We start from the raw sequence: 25,603 nt of genomic DNA, 5'->3' as shown, positions 1-25,603 counted from the left end.
GGGAACGCAGACGCTGGGACCGCTGAAGCAGTTGAAAAAAGTCGACGATCGAGTGGCCTCGGCACTATGGGAATATTTCGATGATGAAAATAATAAAGAAAAAGAGAGAAAGAAACTACGTGAAACGTCAACGGCCCCGTAATTGGCACTCCACAGGGAAGAATTTTGAAATGGGCGAACGACCATTCCACGACCACCTGGTCCAGAAAACTGGTGATGTTATCGATCAACTTAATGCCACATGTTTAAGGTTGTTGCTTAATCTTTTTAGAGGGTGGGGGCAAGAGACGAAGCTCCTATGATAATACATTGAGTGACGTCAGCGCTCAAGTTGTGAAAGCTTCAAGTTTGTGAATGATAAAATTAATTATTATTCAGAAATACGTTTATTTTAAGGGGAGTGCTGCTTTAAAAAGTCAAAAAAGTCGAATGTTTTTGGATAGACGGAAATAACTCACCATAGCGAACTTTTTGGTATAGTTTCAAGGAAGTTTTAAGAGTACAAAGACATTTTTTTAATGTGAGAAATACTAGTTTGGACATGATTTATGCTCAAAATCTGATTGTCGAAATTTCTCAGCTGTGTACGAAGTGGAGATCGTAATTATTGTCTGCAACGAAAATTTCAAATTTTTCTTTCATTTTCATATATTTTCTTTCCATATGAACCTATAGAAAGCCAAAAAAATTGCGAAATTCTGTATTTTTAGCGAGTTTGAAAAACAAAAGGTTCTAAAGAGGAGGAATATCGCTTCAACGTGCTCTAAATGTAGAATTTCGCAATTTTTTCCGGTTTTATAGATTCACTCGGAAGGAAAATATATGAAAATGAAAAAAAAAATCGAATTTTCATTTCACAGACAATAATTACGATTTCTAAATTGCACACAGCTGAGAAACTTCGACAATCAGACTTGGCGCATAAACCATGTACAAATTAGTATTTTTCACATTAAAAAAATATTTTTCTACACTTAAAATATTCTCGAAACTAAACCGAAATGTTTGCCATGGTGAGTTATTTTCGTCCATCCTAAAAACATTCCCGATAACAATTGATTTTTTCGACTTTCTAAAGCAGAACCTCCCTTAATCTTTTAAGCAGGTTGATAGAAAATTTATTGCAATCACATATTTTCGGTAATTTCTTATCATTTGAGTGCGGGTTAACTAAAAATCATTCCATATAATCGTCCTCATCCGAACTATCGTTTTTCAAATGAATTTCTTCATTAATCAGGCTGATATAAGCAAAAAAGTGTTTTTACTCAACTTCAACTGTCAATTTCGCCAATCTCAGTTTTCCTGAAAACAGTACATTAAATATTCATCAACAAATAGAAACATTTTTGTAGACATCTATTGACCTCGAAAATTTTAAGGAACAACCTCAAAGTTCGTCGATTCAAGCCAATGAAACGAATTGGGAAAAATTGCCAATTAGTTACAGCCGTTTAACTATGATTTGCGATCGACAGAAAGAAATGAAAAATTCGTCAACCGAGTCAGGAGAATCAGGGGTGTTTTGGCGTTGAGGTTTCAATCCAACTCTTCCTCGAGCCTCTTCCTATCCTGATATTTCTTCCTGGATTAAAATCTTGGAAAAGTGTATTTGTTCATTGAAATAACGATTTGATGGACCGATGAAGTTGTACGTCCGGTATTCAACAGGGACCCCCTTTAAGCTAGCACGAAAAATCAACCCCCTTTTCAGTCGTCGAACAAAAAAACGTTGTAAAGACACGATAACCATCTTCTCAACGGTTTTGAATCTATACAGAGGTGCCATTGAGGAGAACGAATTTATTATTTCGTCGTTTCTTCTCGAGGACAATGCGATTCTGAGTGGCGAGAGTGACGTAAGAGTCGCGAGAAGCTTCGACGGGGGGTAGTTTCTTGCCTACGGTGCACCGTACGCACGTGCTCTTGTACGTCAGGAATCGAATGCAACCAAATCAGGTTCCCACAGTCTAAGACGAAGCTGGACTGGTCCACATTAATGCGGTCATATAATGAATGATTCGTGCTCGGAAATCTACCGAAAAATCTCATTATTTTTCATTTTTAATGATCTCATATTCTTGATAAAATAGATTTCGGTTACATGGGAGAACTTACATTTTCAAAATCTTCTCGAGTACCTTTTCATGCATTTAGCAAAAATGTTTTTTTTTTTTTTTTCATATCTTCAGATAAAACTATAGTGATTTTAGTTATTTCGGTGGAAACAAAAAAAAACATATTTGTTGGGATTTAACTTCGATCAGGTCCGGCCTTTACTTCGTACCGATCTCATAGGCGACTGGGGTAAAATAGTTTTTTATATTTACCAAAAACGAACAAATAATATAACTCTTTCAAAATCTCTTCTTTCATATACTTAAGGAGGTTGAAGCGTATCTTATGTTAAAACTATTTTCCAACTTTGAACATTAAAATTTTTTAAACAGAAAGCTTAAGAGAGTATTAAACTTCTGGCGGGATATGCCGATGATTCACCGTCGTGAAATTGAGATATTTATTGTTGAAGTTAGCAATTTTTTGAAAGCTTCCATAAGAGCCCATGTTTAACCTTGTCATTTTCAACAATGAATGTCTCGATTACCAGGCGGTGAAGCCTCTCCAAATTTTTCACACATAATTAAGCGCTGTTCAAGAAGATTCACGTAAATTTTCAATTCATTAATTTGGAATAATAAAATCTAATGTATTTTTCGTATTATGTCCTATATATATCGCTTCAACTTCCTTAAAGAATTTTGTTTTTTTTTTTTTCATAATGCTTTATACAAAGAATTTGCACTGCTTCTTCTGAGGGATAGTCGAGTTGAATTTGCAGTAAAGAAAATGGGAAAAATTTACTAAAACAATTCGTGTTTTGCCCCGGGAGTGATTTTTTTTTAAAATAGGAAAAAAACGGTAAATGATCTCTTAATATTCGAGTGTCTGGGGGAGAGAAAGAGCGAAGGAGCTTTCCAAAATTTTGAGAAGTTTTCCAGTTCTATAAAAATAGATTTTTTGTTGAAGCCTCGCGAGGGGTCGTTAAAGGGTATAAAGAAAATCGTGCGGCGCCTCGAACAAGCTGGGGAAACTTGGTTCCAATGATGAGCGTAATCTCACCGCACCTCAGTTCGCTTTGCACGAGAATACTTTGCCATTTATCACAATTTTCCTATAATTGTAGAAAACACGAACAAGTGCCAAGTACTTGAACGTTGTCGAGTCTAAACGCGACGTGAAATACATTTCCAAGAAGTTTTAAAACGAACACGAGGAATAAACGTGACATGCGAATCTCAAACTCTTCAAGGTGCACATATTTCTCGCGAGGGCGGCTCTCGCGGGGGTCAAACGTCCGCGGTCCTCACCCGGGGCTTTTACTCTCTTTTTCCCTCTTGAAGAGCCGAAGCCCACTCCGAGGGCCGTTCTCGTTGGATATAATGGCGACTGTTAGACGAGTTCACCGTGGCTGCGAGGAGCCTGCGGCATACACCGAGCTCGGTCTCGTTCTCGAAGAGGTGTGAAGCTGCGATTCCAACACAGAAATCGGCCTCGAAGCCACAGTTATTGGACACTTCATTTTCCCCATTTATTCCTCGTTAAAATCATGGGAAAAAAAAAAAAAAAAAAAACATTATTTAAAGAAAAACTCGAAGAAATCGTTTTTCAAAATTTGTCCAATGAATTATTTCTAGAAACGCATTTTTCGGTAAAGAACTTAACGATAAAGAGAATCAATTAAGTTTATTTCGATCGTTGAAAGCAATGAGGAGCAAAATAAAAATAAAAATGAATAAAGAAACAAAAATACAAGATTGAAAATTATCATAAAACATTTTTGAAAAATGAAAAAAAAAAAAAAAAAAAAAAAAAAAACATGGAAATGCAAACTCATAAAAATTGAAAATAAATTTCAAATATTATTAGCCATTTTTTGAATAAAACGTCAGAAAAATGAAACAGAAAATTAAATATTCAAAGAAATGTAAAAAATGAATATTTTACGACGTGGGAAAGTAATTTGCGACTGAAATAATCAGCAACAACAGATTCATTTTTGGCAAACTTGGCTTTCTTACTAACGAACTCATCCATTTTTAATGATTTTCAGGATGATTCTTTCAGTGTGTTTTTAAGTGTGTTTTCCCATCTGTTCGAACGGCCAAACACTGTGCACTTTCCTTTCCTCCCTGTTTTGCTTGTTTTTCATTGTTTTTTTCCTCTTTGTCTCTCCGGCGTGCGACTCCCTCTGCTTTCCCTGTATTTCTCGACACCTCGCGGCTTTCCTCTCGCACTTAACCCGTAAACCGCAGATCTCTCGTTCCCTGACCGTTATAGACGCGATCCAAGAGCCTGGGAATTTTCTTAATTCTTCCGCTTAACCGGTGCAATTTTTTGCCTCATATGCGCCAACTGCTTTGTTCTTCTTTTGCATAAACTCCGGATGTGCTAGCAACTTGTTGGATCCTTCGTTGCCAGGGATTCGTCACGACGAGGGTCAATCGATTTTACGATTATTCGTGATGAAAGGCTGCATCAAGGAAAATCATATAAAGTTTCAAGCCTGAAAAAATTGATGGAATATTCCGAAAAAAAGTTGCGAATTCTCAAGTCAAATTATTTAAATCATATTTGTAATCTAACTTGATAATTATTGATTGAATATTGAATAATAGACAAATGTGAAGTTAGAAAAAATAGAGATTTTATTGCGTCGCAATTCTTTCGACTTTCTTTCGAATTGATTGTCGTGACTGAATTTTTGAATTTTCATTTTTTTTAAACATTTTTTTTAAATGCGAAAATTCTGAAAATCGTAAAATCTCCGAAGCTTGAAGACACAGGAAGCGAAAGAGTTTCGGGAACTTGAAAAAGTGCGTCGGTATCAGGTGACTGGGACACCACTGGCGACCGCCCACGTGTCATTTGTCCGGGTCAACAATGGAGAGTGGAAACGTCAGAAAGGGGTGAGAAAATATTGCGTGTCGGTGGAATTATTGAATCGTCATCCAAAGTAAAGAGATCAAATGACAAAGCGATCAAATAATTTCAAAATGTAATTTAAACATAAAATTTCATTGGAATCTTTAATTTGAATAATAAAATAATTCAGATAATTATTAACATCGATTGGCAGAAAATTATAAAATAAATAATGTTCTGCTGAAATATACGTGGCCAAGTTTTGAAGCTTTTCCTTCATTTTGGACAATAGAATTCCCGAATAACATTGATCGTTAAAAAAAAAGTAAAATCTAAAACAGAAAGGGCACAAGAGTGAAAAACGCGTCCGAGATAAAATTCGGAGAAAAAAAAAACGAATTCGGAGAGAAAAAAAACAATTATGTTAAATTCTGAAAAAAAAACAAGCCTAATTCTGAATTCCACGTTTTTCATTTTAATTTCCTTTTTTATTCCGGTTGGTAAATTTCATTGAAATTCGTCTTTCGATGCTTTTTTTATCCGCCAGCACGTACATTCTTCGGCAATCTTGAATTTCGTCAGAACACGAAATTTTTTGAATCCTAACTCCAAATGGATTTTTTATCAATAAAATTTCTTGCGAGGATAGTTTTTCAGGCTGATTGCAGTGGAAAATCGTAACGCGAGGAGTGCGAGAATCACGCCATCTCTAAAAGGAAATGCAAGTAAAGCAATAAGGATGCAGGTTCGCTGAGTTCGTATTAGCAATAAGCTGATAAACCGAATTAGCAGAATAGCGCATCGGTGCTTCTGAACACGATATAAAGGAAAATGCATTTCCCTGCAGGTACGGGACTTATGACCTCGCCGAGATGAGGTGGCTCAGTCCCGGCCTGTAATCTTGTGTAACAGGGCCCAGCGAGACTCTTTCTCTCTTTTTCTCTTGCTCTGTCTACATATCCATAGCTGCATCCTCGCTGAACTAAGATGCTTCTGGTAATTTCGTAAGCCTGTAGAATTCGAGGGCTTTCTCGTGTTCATCTTCTCTAGATATTTCCTTTTAACGAATCAGCCCAACTGCTTTTTCAGCCACTAAACAGTCACGAGATGCATTACTCGAGCAAATATGGGAAGCTGCAAAAAATCTGGGCCGGTGCATTTCATTTGGGATTCACAAGTTAAGTACGAGGATTCTTGTAAAGCGAGCCAGAGTTTCCTTCTTTAAGGGTGAATGATACAAAAGTCGAAATAATTAGAAATTGATCAAATTTGGTGATAATGTTCTTCAACATCAAGTGCGAAAACAGAAATTTTTCCAAAATTTTCTTCTGTTTAGTTATCAAGTAATTACGCATTAAAGCAGATTTCTTATGCCCGGAATGTATACCTATATATATGGAAACGCTATGCTTATACACGTGAACTTTAGTGATCAATTACTCGATAACTGTACAGAAGAAAAATCTTAAAAAATTTGTATTGTTAAATTTGGCACTAAAGAATATGTTCACCAAATTTTATAAAATTCTGATTATTTTGAATTTTTTTATGTTGTAAGCATGGTTTAGCATGGCAACATTGTATCGCCTGTGCAATATATCCTTAAGGATATATTGCCCGGAATGTATACCTATATATATGGAAACGCTATGCTTATACACGTGAACTTTAGTGATCAATTACTCGATAACTGTACAGAAGAAAAATCTTAAAAAATTTGTATTGTCAAATTTGGCACTAAAGAATATGTTCACCAAATTTTATAAAATTCTGATTATTTTGAATTTTTTTATGTTTTCTTCTGTACAGTTATCGAGTAATTGATCACTAAAGTTCACGTGTATAAGCATAGCGTTTCCATGTATATAGGTATACATTCCAGGCATAAGAAATCTGCTTTAATGCGTAATTACTCGATAACTAAACAGAAGAAAATTTTGAAAAAATTTGTGTTTTCGCACTTGATGTTGAAGAACATTATCACCAAATTTGATCAATTTCTAATTATTTCGACTTTTGTATCATTCACCCTTAAGGAGGGTGGGTAGGCACGATACAATGTTGCCATGCTAAACCATGTAAAATACATTAAAAATTTCAAAATGATAAGAATTTAATAAAATTTGGTGAACATATTCTTTAGAGTTAAATTTGACAATAAAAATTTTTTAAGATTTTTCTTCTGTACAGTTATCGAGTAACTGATCACTAAAGTTCACGTGTATAAGCATAGCGTTTCCATATATATAGGTATACATTCCGGGCATAAGAAATCTGAAGAAAATTTTGAAAAAAATTGTGTCTTCGCACTTGATGTTGAAGAACATTATCACCAAATTTGATCAATTTCTTATCAATTTGACGAAGGTAGCCACCCTCCTTAAAATTCTTTTTTTACAATAATAATGATGCTGTGGAAACGTTTTAAATGATCTATTCTATTTTATATAATTCCAGGTGATATCGTTGATTTTTACAGCTGCGTATCAGCTTCCCAACTTTCTTTCACTTTTTTTTATCATATTTTATTGGTCAATTATTTCGCATGTGAGATTTGCCATGAGAAATGTGTTATTTTTCCTTTAAATACGAAACTGTTGAAAAATCGAACTAAGATTCATTTGGTAGATATTTACGATACTTAGTTCTGTTGAAAAGGGTCCTAACATTTATTTTTTCAGTATTGTTATCAATTAACAACGAATTGGGGTTCACTTTAGGGTGGGGGAATGTACAAAAACCAAAAATAACAAAATTTGAAAGAATCCGAATGAAATTTCAGCTTCTTCGCTATTGTCATCGGTGAAAAATGGTCCCAAAATTTTTGGCAACATGTTATATTGATCAGAAATTATATTACGATGAATTTAAAGAATGGGGAAAAGTGAAAAAAAAACACAATATTGTTTTTATAAGCGAAATTCCGATTTCTCAGCTACTGTAATCATTCGTTCTTTGAGCATTCATTGCTCCAAACTCATAAAAGTGGTTGGGTGGGTCCGGAACATCTTCCTCAATTCGTATTTTAATTTTCCCACCTTCATTATTTTTTTCAGATTTAAAAAGAAAGTTATTAATAAAATTTGTATCTTCCCCACTGATGATGCTTAAAAAATAATTTGGCATGCTTTTTAGCAAAAGTAAGTATTTTGTTTACTATATAAAAGAATAAAAGAATGGGAAATTTTTAAAAAATTAAGAAAAGAGAAAATGAGAAGAGCTCTAAGAAATCATACAATAATAAAACTTCGAAGCAATAAAAATAAAAAAAAAAAACAATAATAATAATTTGCGTAAAAAATCGACAAAACTTTCTAAAACTAAAATCAATAAATTTTTCTGTGCCAAATATTCTTATTTCAAGAACCGATTGAACGTACCTTTTGCAGAATGGAATTGTGGATAATTCCGAAATTGAAAGTTGGCAAAGCAAGAGTTTCTTTCGATTTGGTATTTTTGCCCAGTGATTAATTCTTGCTCCGAATGATTAGCCAATATCGCAAGGATTTCGAGAGCCTCCAAGAGGCGGGAGGGCATCGCCAGATGGACGGGACGTCAAGTACATATCTATAGACATATATTTATAGATTGGACCGCCGGTCGAACAATTACAAGAAGGCAAGCTCTCGGTAGTCGTTAGCCTATGCCCCGGCGTTAGTATGCATTCCGTCACACCTGACTGGTTGGTCGATGCGGCCGATGTTGCACAGCGTAGGACAGAATGCCTCGGAGACCGCGCGGAGGACGAAGAACAAGAGTGAGAGGGCTCCGGTCTCGCTCATGGAGACTAACGATCTCCTGGACGAAATGTAAGTACATAGCCGGTGTCTTATTATTCTGACGATCATCGGTAGATTCGTTTCGCAAAAGCTGCATCAACTATCTCCTGCTCATGTACAGCTCTGAGAGACTCACAGAATCGAAGGCTTTACGATACTACAAGAAAAAAGGATCAATAAAGGAAAATAAATGTTCCGCTGTTGCTGCTGCTGCTGCTGCTGCTGTGGCTGGCCCAGAAAAAAAAGAGCATGGAAAGAGCATCAATGTTGTGTAAACCTTACTTAACCTCAATTAACCTCACTCCACTGGTAACCTCCCCCTCTATTCGTTCCGGTGGACAAATCGAACGAAAAAATCCATTTAATTAGACTGAGATAAGAACGGAATAGCTGTGATATAAAAAAGCATGAAAATTGCCTGGAAATTTCTGGTGTTATGAAAACAAAGGAGATCATGAAATCGAAAGTTTTTTTTGTCAATGTAATTTTGTGAAAAGTCGAAGGCGGATGAAAGGATCAAAATTTATTCGAAATTCTGAACCTTGTGGGAATGGTTTCCGTTTGATAAAATACTCGTCTTTAAGGTTGTTGTCTATGAATTTCTCTGCTTAATGCGCAGTCAATTTCTCTTCTAAGATGTTAATAAACTTGTGAAAACTTACGTAATCTGGAAAATATGTGTCTCAATGCGAGGCTCACAGCTTTCCTATCAAAAATTAAGGTAGTTCATGCACGACATGATTTTCTAAAAATGGCTTGAAATTTACACAGAGTTCAATGGCTAGTCGACTGACACGCGTATCAAATTTATTTAGATAAACGTGTTTAAATATGAAACAAATAAATACACATGGTTGTAGGGACTGTGCGTAAAAAATCGTTTATCTTTCCATATAAGGAATGAACGTTGTTACGAAGTTTATGAAAAGCGTACACAACAACAGTGATGAATAATATAACGAAGATCTGGAAAAAAATTCGAATGTTTTACTAGCAATAGAGATACATTAGTTAAAAAATTAATCAAAGTTAGTAACGAGCACTCGTATAACCTCACATTTGTTTATTCCGGCATTTCGTTTCTTCTTGGCTTGGGCCAATCTTGTCGTAGCCTGCTGTCTTTTTATTAGCACTTTTTTCTTTATCCATTTCCCTTTGTGTTATCTGAAGCGATTTTTTACATAAAACACTTCAGTATCGTAGCCAGAGAGGAATAAAATTTCGGGTTCAGTTAGTGATGGATCTCCGATTAATTAATGGCTTGTATTATTTCATTCGCGAAAAGATAAAAATATCGAAAAACTGTATTTACAATTTCCAATTGATAACTGACATTAATTCAAAGTGATTATATATTTAATTAGGAAGTAAAAATCGACCGAATTTAGACACCCATAAAATACGATCCCACGGGCATGATCTACCTTAAAACCGAAAACGGGCGCTAGGTCAATAGATCCCGACAATATTAACCCAAACAAAAATAACCCAGTATAAATATTATCCCCAGTAAAAATAACATCACTACGTCAAAAATATCCCATGTTAATAATCCCTGCATAAATAACTAGTCTATAAATATTCTACGCAAACACAAATCACAAGACAAACAAACATATGCTTAATATTCGGATAACATTGCATATTTCAACACAAGCATACGTGACGCAATGCCCCAAAATATTGTTTTTCGATCGGAAACAAAAAAAATTATTACATTCTTTTTCGTTGTGCACAAGTCCACGTAAATAAACGTAAATAATCGGTAATACAAGGCTCTCTATATACATCCCAAAAATATTTACAATTATCTTTTTTTGATTCCGATATTTTTTTTTTATGATGGTCGTGCCATTAACGAACAGTTTGCTCCAATTTTATTTCTGTGATTGTTTCATAATTATTCAGAAAATCCATAATCCATAATAATTATGGACAGAAGTACACCTGATATCAACATATTCCCAAACTGTGTAAACATTTTTTATAGGTATTTTGTATATACAATTTGGGAAATTTGTGCACAGAGATAATTTGTATTGGGTTATTTTGACATCGTGATATTTTGTGCATGGGATAAAATAACTAGGATATTATTGCTCGGTTATTATTGCACAAGATATTTATGTCGGATCCCCTGAAAAGGAACTTGTTGGGAAAACGTTCTGAGCAAATGAAAATATAAAGTGAATGAAAAAAGGCTTCAGAGAAATTCGATTTGCACTGATAATCGTAAATTTTACTGAAAAACTTTGACGTTCGTAAGAAATGATGGACTTGAAGCAAGCTTTGTTCTTGTGATGAAAGTTTTCGTTGAAATTCTCAGCAGGGTTGATTTTTTCATTGAAGAAAAACTCACGGGGGAGGCCTTATGCAGAGTCAATATGGCGGGCGTGTCCGAGATGATTGAGCGAAGTAGCATGAGCGGAGGCCTCGCGGGCCGACCTCGTATTTCGTATTCATAGAATTGCCTGGGAACCGCGACGTGCAAGGCGTCTCGGCTTCTCGGTGGATTATCCTCTAGCAGGAGGAGATAAAAAATCACGTTGCCGGGACCACATCACCCTCTTGGGATGTGATGTACGAACATCTTGAGGGCATTTATAAAGGCAGTAACTCAAAATGTAAATAATACGGAAGTAATAAGAAACGTTGCAGCTTTATATTGAAAGGAAAAATGCGGAAAAATGCAGCTCCAGCTCAGTTTCGTTTGTGGAATCGAAATTTTCGGTTTTCAGGATGAGTTTTGATCGATCGATTAATAAAATCCGGCAAGAGAATGCCAAACGATAAAAATGATTGACTTTAACACAATTCTTAATTGGCAGTTGAAATTTTCGATTCCACGAAGTTCAAAGGTCATAGAAACTCAGGCATTGCCAGCTTGTCGAGTCACACGTACTTCCATCGAGAAAAATATGAACGAAGGTACAAAAAAATCCCACAAAACCGCTCAAATATGCTTCAAGCCCTCTTTTTTAATTTTTTATAAACAATAAATTAATCGAAACTTTTGTTTAACCGACTGAAAGTTCCCCCAAGTGAAACTGTTTGCCTCGAAGTATTACGAACTATTTCCCATTCAACGATCCCAATAATGAGGAGAAAAAAAAGCAGAGAGAAAGATAAATCCTGTCGATGTTTTTCACGACGAAATTCTGCATAAATTTTCCGCACTCTAAAACGATCGAGATTAGACGTTTGTCCGTGAACTTTTGTTTTTCATTGAGTAGCAAAATACAAAGGGATTTGTGTCACAATTTTGTTGGCTCGGGAAGCACGTGCAGAAAATTTTTTACCAAGTATTTTCATGCCTGAGGAGGTAATAAAATGCATTATAGCTATGGATCATCTCCTTGTTACGGCGTCTTGGCGGCGTCTGGTGTCTTTTCAACCGCCGCCCTCGAGCTGACCCATACACGACTGGACATGGGCACGTCGACAGCTTTCAATGAAAAAGTCCCAGCGAGGAGAGGCTCAGCACTGGCGATCCTGCGAGTTGAGCCCTTCTCGATCGGCACTGAGTCGGGGCAACGTATAAACATAGCGGATAATAGCCGGCACGTATTAGTTGCCGTATAGCTCAGAGCGAGCTCGGAGCGCGACGCTGTAAGTGGCCAAGCACGTCGTGATGCAAAACCGTGCGCCCCGGCAGCCACCGCGATGGGAAAGTGCATTCGGTCACTCGCGCTCTAGTGAATCTTTCTCCTCCCGCGTCCTTTTCTCTCTTTTCTTCTTTCTTTCTTACTTTACGTGTTTTTTCTTTCTCAATATTTTGTGGACACTTTTATCTTGTTTTTTGTAAACGCATCTTTACGAAAATTTCGAATTTGGTAAGGAAAATATTGCTCATCCAACGAAATCAGATTTATAAACGATCAAAAAATTTGTTGGTTCAAATATTCTCTTGTCAAATCCGTGAAAGAATTTTTCAACCATTTCTTCGCCCAACTCGAGGCGACGATTCCACTTTTTTTCATTTCATGAATTTTGTACAAAAAAAATGTATAAAAACGAAAAAAATTCATGAGAGGAAGAAGCAGTTTGAAATAGGGGAGACCGGGGCAAAACGGGATACCCGAAAAATGAGGGATATTTTTTTCTTTTTTTTTTCAATTTTTATACTCGTTCGAAAAGAACATGAAACATATTTTTTCCAAAATATCTTGTTTTTTTTTGGATATTGATTTTTTTTTTAAATTCGTTTTTTTTTCAAATTCTCTTTTTTTTACATCACTTCCAAAGTGAAAACGTTTTTGCACAGATATACAAAAAGTATTTGTATATCTGCGATTACTGTCTACGATAGTAATCTGCGAAGCAGTAATCACAGATATACAAATACTTTTTGTATATCTGTGCAAAAACGTTTTCACTTTGGAAGTGATGTAAAAAAAAGAGAATTTGAAAAAAAAAACGAATTTAAAAATAAAATCAATATCCAAAAAACGTTTTTGCACAGATATACAAAAAGTATCTGTATATACAAAAAGTATTTGTATATCTCCGATTACTGTCTACGATAGTAATCTGCGAAGCAGTAATCGCAGATATACAAATACAAACAAACGTGAAAAACGTTTTGCACAGATGCTTGCGTTATGCTTGCGGACCATCATGTGAGGTTACACTTGCACATGCATCATGTGCCCACTCCGCACAATTTTGGCACTGAATCCATGATTCAGTAGATAAAGAATACAATTTTTACAAAATAAACATTGGCAATCTTCGTTATTATTCATATCATTAATTTTGAATTGAATTACAGAGGGTGCGTTCGACGTATATGTTAGAGTATTGTGTAAGCGCTGAGAGCGCTCACAATACATTCAATACCAAGGTGCATTGAATTAAAAACATAGTAAAAAAAAATTTCATGAATTTTTGAGGACTTTTGACTCGAATTTTTTTTTTTTTTTTTGAACATTGAAAAGAATCCCAGTGCATTTCTTAGTTTTTGGGAGTAAAAAATTTTTTTTATGAATTCAGGGCTATACTATGGCAAGGAAATATATATTTTATGGTAGCGGAAAGTTGCGAAAACCATTAAAAATTATATAAATTCAAAATTTATGGAATTCCGAAAATTTCGATAAAGTTGCACTTATATTCGAAACATTTGGATAAACTTCTGAAAAGCCCATACCCCCAATCAAGTCTGCATCATCTTTGGATGTGTGTGGAATCGTTGGGCGGGTCTGAAGCACTTTTGGATGTGTGTGGAATCGTTGGGCGGGTCTGGAGCATCTTTAGATGTAGTGTAGTTTTCCCATCATATATAAATTTTTCTAGCGTCAATATTTATCGCAATAAACGCGAAAAACCCTGAAAAATCGTTTTTTTCGAGATTTGACCTTAAAAATAAAAAATGCGGCCATTTTGCCTATCATATTCGTAATCAGCGCGTCAAAATACATAAGTATACCAAATTTCAGATCGATCTGGGGTATGGGCTTTTCGGAAGTACACCCAAACATTGATTTGAACGAATGTAAAAATTCCTATGGCGATCTGTGTGATGTTTTTGGGTCAATAAGGTCATGCGCCACCTTAATATTGCTTCTTATCACGTTTTCCATTCATAAAGAACTTTAAAAAAAAAACATTAGCCGGATTGTAGGTGGAGCCCCACTTCTGCATAATTACCGAATTGTTGAATAAATCGTATTTTTTATCATTTATGATTTTTCAGGAGCAAACGTTTTTCTGCATTGTATAAATAAAATTCCAAAGAAAAAGCTAAATTGGATTGAAAAAGATGACAAGAATCAGTAATATGAATCATAAGGAGGAAAGGAAAGGCTTGAACGAACGAAACATGTGCTGCTGCGTATTTTTCAGTATTGACCATAACAATGTTCACTCATGAATGCATAAATCGAAGAGCCAATGTCACATCACATTGATTGATTATTTAGTTAAATAAAACGGTTACCCATCACTCTGAAATTATTTTCTTCATCATTGCTGGCCATGTTCGCCATCTCAGGATGTCGAACATCCTCCAAGAGTATGATTTGAATTCAGGCCATCTCATGAAAATCCAGAAAATCAGGATAATCGTGTAAGACAGTAAGAAAGCCAGATGAAACCTGAATTCCTGCCACACTGAAAAAAAAGAGTCATTGGAACAACGAAATATGGCATATTCCGGGGTGCCAATGAAATGTATGATCATCACAAGGCTAAACATGATTAAGGAGTTTCGGTACAAAAGTCTAAATATTAAGAAATTGATCAAATTTGGTGATAATGTTCTTCAACATCAAGTGCGAAAACACAAATTTTTTCAAAATTTTCTTCTACTTAGTTATCGAGTAATTACGCATTAAAGCAGATTTCTTATGCCCGGAATGTATACCTATATATATGGAAACGCTATGCTTATACACGTCAACTTTAGTGATCAATTACTCGATAACTGTGTAGAAGAAAAATCTTAAAAAATTTGTATTGTCAAATTTGGCACTAAAGAATATGTTCACCAAATTTTATAAAATTCTGAACTTTTTGAAATTTGTTATGCTTTTAGCATGGTTTAGCATGGCAACATTGTATCGCCTGTACCGAAACTCCTTAAGGAGGGTTGCCATGCTAAACCATGTTAAATACATTAAAAATTTCAAAATTATAAGAATTTTATAAAATTTGGTGAACATATTCTTTAGTGCCAAATTTGACAATACAATTTTTTAAATATTTTTCTTCTGTACAGTTATCGAGTAATTGATCACTAAAATTCACGTGTATAAGCATAGCGTTTCCATATATATAGGTATACATTCCGGGCATAAGAAATCTGCTTTAATGCGTAATTACTCGATAACTAAGCAGAAGAAAATTTTGAAAAAATTTGTGTCTTCGCACATGATGCTGAAGAACATTATCACCAAATTTCATAAATTTCTTATCATTTTGACGAATGTAGCCACCCTCCTTGAGGAGGGTGGATCGCGACGATACAATGTTGCCACGCTAATCTCCATGTTAAAAATATAAAGAATTTGAAAATTATAAGAATGTCATAAAATTTGGTACATGTATTATTTAAAAATATATAAGACAATATAAATTTTTTAAAAATTGTATTTGTATACTTGACGCCAAAGAATGTTATCACCAAATTTGATCAAATTCTGATTATTTTGATTTCGTGATTCACCCTCCTTAAACGAACAAAATACTTTTTTATCAAACTGCATGGCAGATTCACTCTTCTCGAAAATATTGCAGTTAAATGAATAAAACTCTTCCCATAACATCAATTGCTATTGAATCCACAGTTTTTTTTTCTCCACATTGATCCGATATGACATCGATGTTAGCCATTTCTTTATCAACGTATTTAGAACGCAAAATATACGAATGATTTGGACGTCCCACCTCATTGTATTCGGCGGAAAAATTGAGTTTTTGTATAATAGTAAATCGAGCACGTAAGCATAAACACTTCTATCCTGAAGGAATAACTACGCGCGTTGCTGATTTTGTTGGGAAACAGATTAATTCGCTCGTCTAATTATTTTTAAACGGATTGATCTGATGAACGATCTTTGAAGTTAGAGAACGGTCAATCGAGATCGAATTTCGTGGCCTTTCTGATTCAACGATTTCGATGATATATAGTAAAATCGAGCATCTTTCTACCCCAAGCGTGATGCAATAATTCTTCGACACGGTTACTCGGTTTTGAACAAATTACACGATCGGATATTTCAGGCTGTAGTGGAAAGATGACATTTATGATGCTACCACATCGATGTAATTTTTTGTCCCTGAGATCGATAAACTTCTACGAGATTCGGCCGGAGTTTTTTTTTTTCATCGTTTCGACGAGCACTGAGTTTCGAATTTTTCTTTGAAACTTATTCTCATAACTAGTCGATCGATGGATTTTTGAACTTTTCGCCATCATCCAGTCTGATCGGTAACTTCACTTGCAAACTCCGAATTTTTCTCGAAAATCGATGGTGGCGCCTCCCGAAGTAAAGGATATCTATGTACGGTCTTCAATTTTTATTGTAATCGTGACAAATGAATTTCCAGTGAATATGACTGTGGGGTCTTCGGTTGTGACGAATATGTGTGCAATTTGTGATAAAATAATCTTTGTAACCGGCGTATTCGTTGCGTTGACGAGAAAAATCTGGTGTTCCAAAATGAACCACAGTTGGAATCGGCTGATTAAATCGCAAATTCTGATATTTTTAATATTCACGTAGTCTCGACGAATTCGCGACAAAATTCAGTAGAAATGGATTTTAGTTTAATTTTTAGGGACTTTGCGCTGCGACGTCATAACTCGATGACTCGTAACATCATTGTATGAAAGTATGAAAAAAAAGGAAAATATTTCTTTTATCTTTTTTGCCGATAATTTGTTTGCAGCTTTTCGGCGTTATCGAAAAAAAAAAAAAAAAAAAAAAAAATACGATGCAAAAGTAATGAATGTGTGAAAGAATAACTGAGTTATCTGGCCTTGTTGAAAATTTCAATCATTTGAAATTCTTATTCCTTTCCCTTAAGTTTATCCATCTTACAGATTTTTTAAATAAATTTGTAGTGAGGAAAAAGCGAGGGAATAGCAAGAATTAAAGGACGCTCCATCTCGTTGCTTGTCTATAATATTTTTATTCAATATTCCAAATATATTTGCAATATTCGTGTTAAACAATTTCTCACCCTTCCAGCACATACATAATCTAGTGCATTTTGCTTGTGAAGTGTGCCAAGAATCAGGAAATCGGATTTCGCCAGCATCGTTGAATGTCAATATCGTGAGGTGTTCACAGGGTCTTTCATAGCAAATATCAATAACTCCATCGGCCTAGTTGTCTGCGAGCTTTGACATTGGAATCACCACACATCGATTGATGGAGTGTGGTTAGTCGGTATAGCCGGCAGCCTGTTTTCAATCAAAATTAATGACAAAATGTTCGTTTTTAGAAGAAAAAAAAAATAGGTAAAATGTAACGCATCTTCATTTTATCGGAAACCTTTATGAAACTACTTGTGAAAAAGTATCTTTGTTCTATTCAAAATATTTCCTCATTCCCAAACTCGACGATGTCCTTTTCGTTAGTAGATAAGTATAGCTCGTGATGGATCGAAAGATTAAGAAAATAGTTCATTTTTTGGTTGAATTCGCACTAAAATTATTCGTTGTAATCGACAGGACCTACAATTATTTATAATTGTTCAGAAGTAGAGAAAATATACTTTTTTCGTTTTCAAAACCTCACATAATCTCTTGAAGTATATTTTCAATGAGTACAAATTCAGAAGAAAATGATGCATAATGTGAGTTGAGAGATCGAGAAATATTCAGGATGATTATCGAAGTAAATCCCTCGGCTGATCGAGCCTCGGCGTAAATCTTCCTTTCAAGCCTTCCATTTTGAAACGATAGAGCTAATATCGTTTGTAAAAAGAAAGTTTGAATTTTTATTCGAGTGGCACAGAGGGGACTGAGTGACAGCAAAACAAAGTGGTAAACCTAAGATCGAAGGGTTATCGAAAATGATTGAATTGACACAAACCTGCGCTCTTTCAGCACTGGCGCAGAAGGTCTGAAACATACGATAGAGAAATTATCAATTTCACTGTTGCACAAATAAGCAAAGATATGAAGGTAGTATGTCTAACCTGGCAATAAGCAGTGGAAGAAGACGGACACATTAGCCGGGGGTGGGTGTTCAAACATGGAAATCCGGCATCACCGACTAATTCGGGCTTCTGCAATGAAAATTTACTTTCAGAATCACAATGCAGTTTGCGTATACGGTAAAATAAATAGAAAATGTAATGAATAAATTACAGACCTTTGGGACTTTGGAGGAACAATAAGCCTAAAAAAAAAACATTTCGTTAGCGGAGCACAACTCTAGTGTACCGTTTGACAGATTTGGTTATATAATATTAAATTTAATTATTAAAATTAAATAATTAAAATACATCAATTTTGAATAAACGAATACTTAATAAATTTTAACTAAATCAAATTCACCAGTAAATTATAGAATTATATAATATTGTGTGACAATTTTTATTTTTCACGGTTGTCACAAATAAAGAATGTGAGAAAAAAATAGGACTCGAGAAGACAATTTCCCGTCTCGCTAGCTCGTTACTTCGGCCACGCATCGACTATGCAAATCTTTTGTAGAATAAAAATTATGGTAAACAACTAATTAATCCTACGCGATTTATTTTGTTTTATTTTAATGCGAGTCATCCCGATAAATTAAAACCAGGATCGGAATTTAGTCAGGAGTTCATGATTTGAAGGCGACAGAACATTTGAAACGTCGACGTACTTCGAGCAGGGCTCGTACGCAAAATACAATCACGTCACACCAACACACACAATTACAGATCACTTTCCACGGAATGTTCCCGAAAGTTCGAGAAGATCGAGAATTTGAAATTTGTAAGGAGTCATCAACGAATATTCCTCCTTCCTTATTATTCCTATAGTAAACATCGAATCTGGGCTAGGGGTTATAGAAATGGTAAAAAGATCGAATGATTAATCCCGCGAAAATTCGGGGCCCTGTCTAACGCCCATGGTAAAGATTTCGTGCGACGTACCTGTCGTCTAACGTATGAAAATTTGGAGCAAAAAGGGAAAGGGGGGATGATAACGCGCTGCGTAACGAGGATCGATATCCTCAGATTTTCGTGATGTATCGAGCGGGTGCGAGACGTGTGATCTCGAGGGCGTGTAATACTGTGAGTCTCACTCTATTCATTGTCCGTTTTGTTCAGTGAACTCTCGAGGAATGATTATCCCGGAAATTATTGTCCTTTTTGACAAATTTCGTAATCTTTTGGAAACGGGAGAAATTATTCACGATCGATCCCGATATGAAATTGAAACTCGAGAAAAACGCGGTCACGGTGGCGATTCCGACATGTGCGATTCAGCCAGTAGTATTTTTGCTCGTGTTCCGATCTCGTGGATCTCCCGAGAAAGATTATTGTTCGGGCTAATTGCGTGGCCGACTCGAAAATCTCAAATTTGGTTAATAATTGTTTTGTTCGAGCAAAGTCGTGGGAACGGGTCGGGAAAAGTGTGGAAGTGTGAGTGAGAAAGAATGAGTGGATCGGGATTGCAAACGCGTGTGAAGGGTAATGGCTCGGCTGAGTAACCGAATATCGGGGGCTCGATAATTTTGTTCATCCCGTAATTGTTTAACATCAAATTTTCCATCTTAAATTATTTTCTGACCACGAGTAGATCCGTGACAGAAAGGAACGCGAGCTCGGTATAATTTGTAGAGTGTGTAGGTTCCCGATCAGAAAGGTGTGTGTGTGAGTTCGCGACTTTTTCTCCCGTCTTTATTTCGCGATCTTCCGATAAAATTCTCATCGAGGTTAACGTTTGTAATTTTCAAAGTAATTGTTAAGGAGGGTGGCTACGTTCGTCAAATTGATAAGAAATAGATCAAATTTGGTGATAATGTTCTTCAACATCAAGTGCGAAGACACAATTTTTTTCAAAATTTTCTTCTGCTTAGTTATCGTGTAATTACGCATTAAAGCAGATTTCTTATGCCCGGAATGTATACCTATATATATATATGGAAACCCTATGCTGATACACGTGAACTTTAATGATAAATTACTCGATAACTGTGTAGAAGAAAAATCTTAAAAAATTTGTATTGTCAAATTTAACTCTAAAGAATATGTTCACCAAATTTTATTAAATTCTTATCATTTTGAAATTTTTAATGTATTTTACATGGTTTAGCATGGCAACATTGTATCATCCCTAGCCACTCTCCTTAAACAATAATTAAAATATCATCTGTTTAATTTTGCTTTGCCAGTTATTCTCTAGTTCGCCCCGCCCTTCCCGCTGAACAAAGCCGGTCAACCGTCCTTCTCTCTTTCCTCGTCGAGTCGCTTCGCGACTGGCGCCCACGGGATCTTTTTCGATCAAATAAATCGACGAAAGAGAGAGAAAGATTTTTGTGCCATTAAAAAAGTCTAATTGACGAAAATTTTGGTCACAATTGATATAATTTAAACAAGGATTATAGTAACGATGATTTTATTGTAACTTACTATACAGTTGTGAACATCAGAGTGAGGACAAACTATTGGAGGGTTAGAATGTGGACACGTATATTGCTGAAAGAGAAAAAAAATCTTTGAACTCACATTTGTCTTCTTGATGTTAAAAAACAAAATCAGCGTTTGACAAACCTGTTGAGCTTTTACAATCCCATCGGTGGAGATCTGCAGACCAACGATAAATAGAGCAATAAGCAAGTACGACTTCATCTTGAATCGTTTGTCGAAGGAATTTGAATCATTGTACCAACGAATGTCGCTTTTATATGCTTCTCGCTCAACAACAAATTGCGTATTTCGCCTTATCAATAGATCATATTTTTTTCGATCGGTTTGGCTATTGGCTTATACAGTCGTAAAGATAAAATGAAACACTTGAGAAAATGTCAAGAAAATACGTGATGCTCAAAATATAGCGAAGAATTATGAACCTATAGAAACCCTAAAAAAATGCGAAATTCTATATTTTCAGCGAGTTTGAAAAAAAAACGCTTCTAAAGAATAAGAATATCACTTCACTGTGCTGCAAATGTAGAATTTCGCAATTTTTTCGGGTTTTATAGATTCACATGGAAGGAAAATGCATGAAAATAAAAAATAAAAAAAAATGAGAATTTTCGTTTCACAGACAATAGTTACGATTTCCACATTGTACACAGTTGAGAAACTTCGACAATCAGGCTTGGCGCATAAACCATGTATATTTCTCACATTAAAAAAATATCTTTGTATTTGTGAGATATCTACGAAACTATACCGAAAAGTTCGCTATGGTGAGTTATTTCTGTCTATTCTAAAAACATTTCCGAAAACAATCGATTCTTTTGACTTTCTAAAGCAAAAACCCCCCTTAAAAAAAAATTGAATCAAATTATTTGGAAAATACAATTGGAAACGAAAAGACCCGGAAAAATGGAAATATCGAACAGAAAATGTCGATAAATAAGGACCCCAAAAACGTAAAATTCATCATGTTTCGTTTAGAGAATTACCGGAGTTATTGATGGCAGAATTGAATCTGATGGAGCAGCGAGCCCCTGACCACAATCCCCACACTCACATCAGTTCGAACCGGGATTTTCGTTATTGATCAGTTGCAAAAAAATCCGATTCGGATTTCTCTTTCAAGTTTTTTTTTCTACTCTTTATGATTCACTGGTCCATTAGGGTTGAAGTCTCAATAATCTCCGAACTTATTAAACATTTTCTACGATAATTGAAGTTGCTGGTAAGGAATAATTCATTAAATGGTTAAATTCAAAACCTGGCCAAAAAATAATTAGATCTGCGGAAATAATAATGTTTTATGATCAAAATTGGAAATTTACACAGAAGGTATTATTTGAATAATCAAGCGTTGCCTCAGTGATTAAAATTTCAAATTCGAATCGATTCGGAGCTTATCTACAGAGCGATAATGAAATGAAAAAGTCACCTGTATATATTTGAATACGGGGCTACGCATTTACTAATGAATAAAGCTATCAGGTGATGAAATTAAACTGGAGATAGAATATTTTTTCGGGTTATCAGACTTTCAATTACAAAATTGGCTCGTATTCTATAAAACATTCCACGTCGATCGAGGCCAAAATTAAACGATTAAACGAACTTACCTAAGTGAAGTTCTATCGTAATTGTATTGCGCGCCTCCTCCTTAGGATCAGCAATTGTAGATGTTCAAAGCCATAGAAGAGTACGGTTAGTGTTGTGAACACAGTTTTCGAGGCTAAAATAAAAAACAATTTATTCGTTAAATTTAGTTTACAGTCTTACTTCTTAATTGTAAGATTGCCATGGCAAATGTTGACTGGTCTTCCGTAATTTTTCGATCATAAAATCGAGCAAAAGTATTTGAGCTTGCAGACCAGCCAGCAGTCTTTCGAATTACATCGATGCTCTGATACCCTCTCTTTTTGCAGCAGAGGTAGAAGCATGTCGTATGCTGTATGCAGTAAAAGTTGACATGTCTACACCGCTGTCATGTAAGACTTGTTTTTTGGAGCCCTTGAAGTTACAGAAGCTGGCGTTTTTCCCGCCGGTTTCAAATCCTTTGTCGATTGTTCGATTGTTTTTGCAATTTTGAGTGTCTCGTCCAAATTTTTTCCAAAAAGCTACTCATCAGTTTGGGTCGCATTAAGAGTTTCCTTTAACGCCGGATTTAAATTTGCCGTAATAATCAGCCGTCTCGTCAACGTTTCATCGCGTTGTAGATCCGCAAGGATTCTTCCCACATCACTCAGGTTAGATATGAGTGTCAGCGAGTCCGGGGTGATGCCCTTAAGAAGGCTCGACAAAATGGATCCGAGGGTGGCTAAACAAACTGAAACTTTTTGTTGCTTTTTTGCAATTCTCTTTACCTTGGCGACAATAGGTTCCAGCAACGATGACTGTATCACTGAGTTTAATTTTGGTGGTTCAATGAACGCACAGTTCTCAGGTATGAGATGCTTCTTGAATAGTGCCATTCGTTCTTCCTCTGGGAGCCCTTTTTCTAATATTTCTTTCCAGCGAATGGTAATATCATTATGTATCGCTGTTTCTCGCTGGTTTTCATCCTCTAAAAGTTTTCCCATCGCCTCGAGGATTTCTGGGATCAAAGCTGGATCATCACTTACATTCGTCGTAGACGATTGCGAGATTTTTCCCGCAGTAGCTGACATCAGTGCGGCTGAAATCGCTGTAACTGGTTCAACTGAGCCAGATTGAATTGTTGGCTCGTGAGGGGGCTGGAGTTCTAGCTCTTCTCCTATGGGCGAGGTTTGTCTACTGACTGACGCCATATTTCGTTCCTCACCAGATCTTGTACCGCAGCGATCAGAATTACGAGAGCGTTCTCTTGAGCTACGGCTCCTGCTTGAAGAACGATAACGAGAGTGACTTGGCCAATATCTTGACTCACTTCCTGAGTGTGCATCCCGCGAACGTCGTCATCGAGACTCACCTGAAAGTAGTAGTTTTGTCTAATAAAACTTGTTTATAAACGCAATGGCATTTCTTGGTGTGCTTGATCAAAGATTAAGTGTACTTGACACTAGGCAAAAGGTGTGCTTGACACCCACCTGCAATTTTCCGAGCGACAAATAAGGAAACTAACTTGTTCCTGTCGCTATGCATGATAAGTCCCTGAAGGTCCTCAAAAGTGAGGCTATGCTTACGTTCTTCGTGTAGACGATTGATATCGTGTTGTTGTTGTTGTTCAATCAGCTTCCTTAGTTTTTTCAACTGCTTTCCCACGTCGTCTTCCTTGTCCTATTCATTACGTTTGCGCTTATATTTCCCATGATAATTCCGAATTTTACGTTTTTTACCTCGAAAACAGTTGTGACTGCTAAGGCACAACGAAAAGGAATGACGTATATCCAAACAAAACACGGGAACGTAGTTAGTATTAAGCAGATGAGTCATCGCCTCTTCAAATATAAATTTTTTCGTTGCGACACAGGAAACTAGAAATTCCTATGCCATTATCGCTGGTAAAAAAAAAATGTTAAACTCACTGAAGTAATCTCTGAAAATTAATTTAAAACCCACATTTTGGGAGAGTTACTTTTTAGGCAGGTATTAAATCCGATCGAAGAAAAATATAGATTTTTTTGCATCACAGCTAGCTATTCTTTGCATGATAACTCAATTTATAATTACAAGAATCATTTTTATTCCCACTTACTGATTAATTTATACCGACGATTGAAATTTGTTCATAGAACGTGACGTAATTCAAATTTAATTATCAACATTTCGTCGTTGTCAAGTATTGTCAAGAGAAGATACGAAAAAAAAAAAAAAAATGTTCCGCCGATTTTCTTTTATGAAGCGACTCTATCCATGGTGATGGTGATGTTTGTCAAATTCCAGACAAATGCAAATGCGGATCAAATTTTTCATTAAAATAGCCCGAACCAGTTAATTTAATAGTTTGCTCACAATATAGGGTAATATGGGGCAAAGTGGACACAAAGTTGAATTCTTGGGCAAAACGGACTTTCCCGAAACTGAAATTTCATAAAATGCATAAATTTTTTTTTTCGGTTCCAAATCATGTCCTGATCATAAATCATGGTAAATTGTTGAATTCCACGGTGGCATCCCAAAAAATTCAAGTTTCAGAGCAAAATAGATCCCAAACTACTTTCTCACTATCTATTCGCTTTTTGACTTATTTTTAAAAACCACAATAGTAATCAAAGTACGAATAAGGAAAAAAGGTTTTTTATTCATTTTTTACAAAAATCGCACTCATAGCTGATATCTTCGTCTTCAACACTTGTACACGCAAGGTGGGTGCCCATTTTTTGCATGTTACACAGTAAATCCAATCTTCGGAGGACGACGAATATAACGCTTCGCAAAAAATACAAGAAACGTCTTCAGAAGACGAGGAATTGGCTGTCTTGGTGAGCTTTTTTTTCTGTCTGCTAAACCGCTACATTTCGAAAAATATCGATATTTCGATTTTTATGCCTCTTGGAGGCTGTGTCCGTAGTGCCCCGGAATTTTTTTTTGAAGAAATTCCGGAAACTAGGACCATGAATCAATTGTGGGACTCCGATATAGTGCGAACACCAAATATACCCCAACACGATGGACCCAAAGTTGATTATTTGGATTCCTCAAAAACATGACAGAAATGGGATATAAGATTTGACTCATTTTTTTTCATTTACATCCAAGGAATGGAGCCTGAGTGGTCCCATTTCTTTTCCCATATTACCGAGTTGACATTCTATTCGGGAACAGTCGCTTGGAACGGCTGTATTTCGAAAAATGTCGGTTTTTCGATTTTTATGCCTCTGAGGTGCTGTGTCCGTTTTGCC

At 35.8% G+C, this 25,603-nt stretch overlaps 1 protein-coding gene across 1 annotated transcript; it reads right to left on the bottom strand.

Moving 5' to 3' along the window:
* Positions 1 to 18,038: 18,038 nt before the first annotated feature.
* Positions 18,039 to 20,996, bottom strand: LOC122417742 (uncharacterized). The gene is made up of 6 exons (XM_043431540.1): positions 20,919 to 20,996; positions 20,778 to 20,843; positions 18,527 to 18,553; positions 18,351 to 18,440; positions 18,245 to 18,274; positions 18,039 to 18,116 (listed from the first exon to the last, which is right to left on the bottom strand). Exons 1-6 carry the CDS (start codon positions 20,994 to 20,996, stop codon positions 18,039 to 18,041), a joined length of 369 nt encoding a protein of 122 aa, XP_043287475.1.
* Between the last annotated feature and the right edge of the window lie 4,607 nt (positions 20,997 to 25,603).

This window comes from Venturia canescens, chromosome 11 (genome assembly GCF_019457755.1).
Source record: "Venturia canescens isolate UGA chromosome 11, ASM1945775v1, whole genome shotgun sequence".
In the NCBI taxonomy this organism is placed as follows: domain Eukaryota; kingdom Metazoa; phylum Arthropoda; class Insecta; order Hymenoptera; family Ichneumonidae; genus Venturia; species Venturia canescens.
The sequence above is the reverse complement of the archived record's forward strand: the minus strand, read 5'-3'. Positions and strand labels throughout refer to the sequence as shown.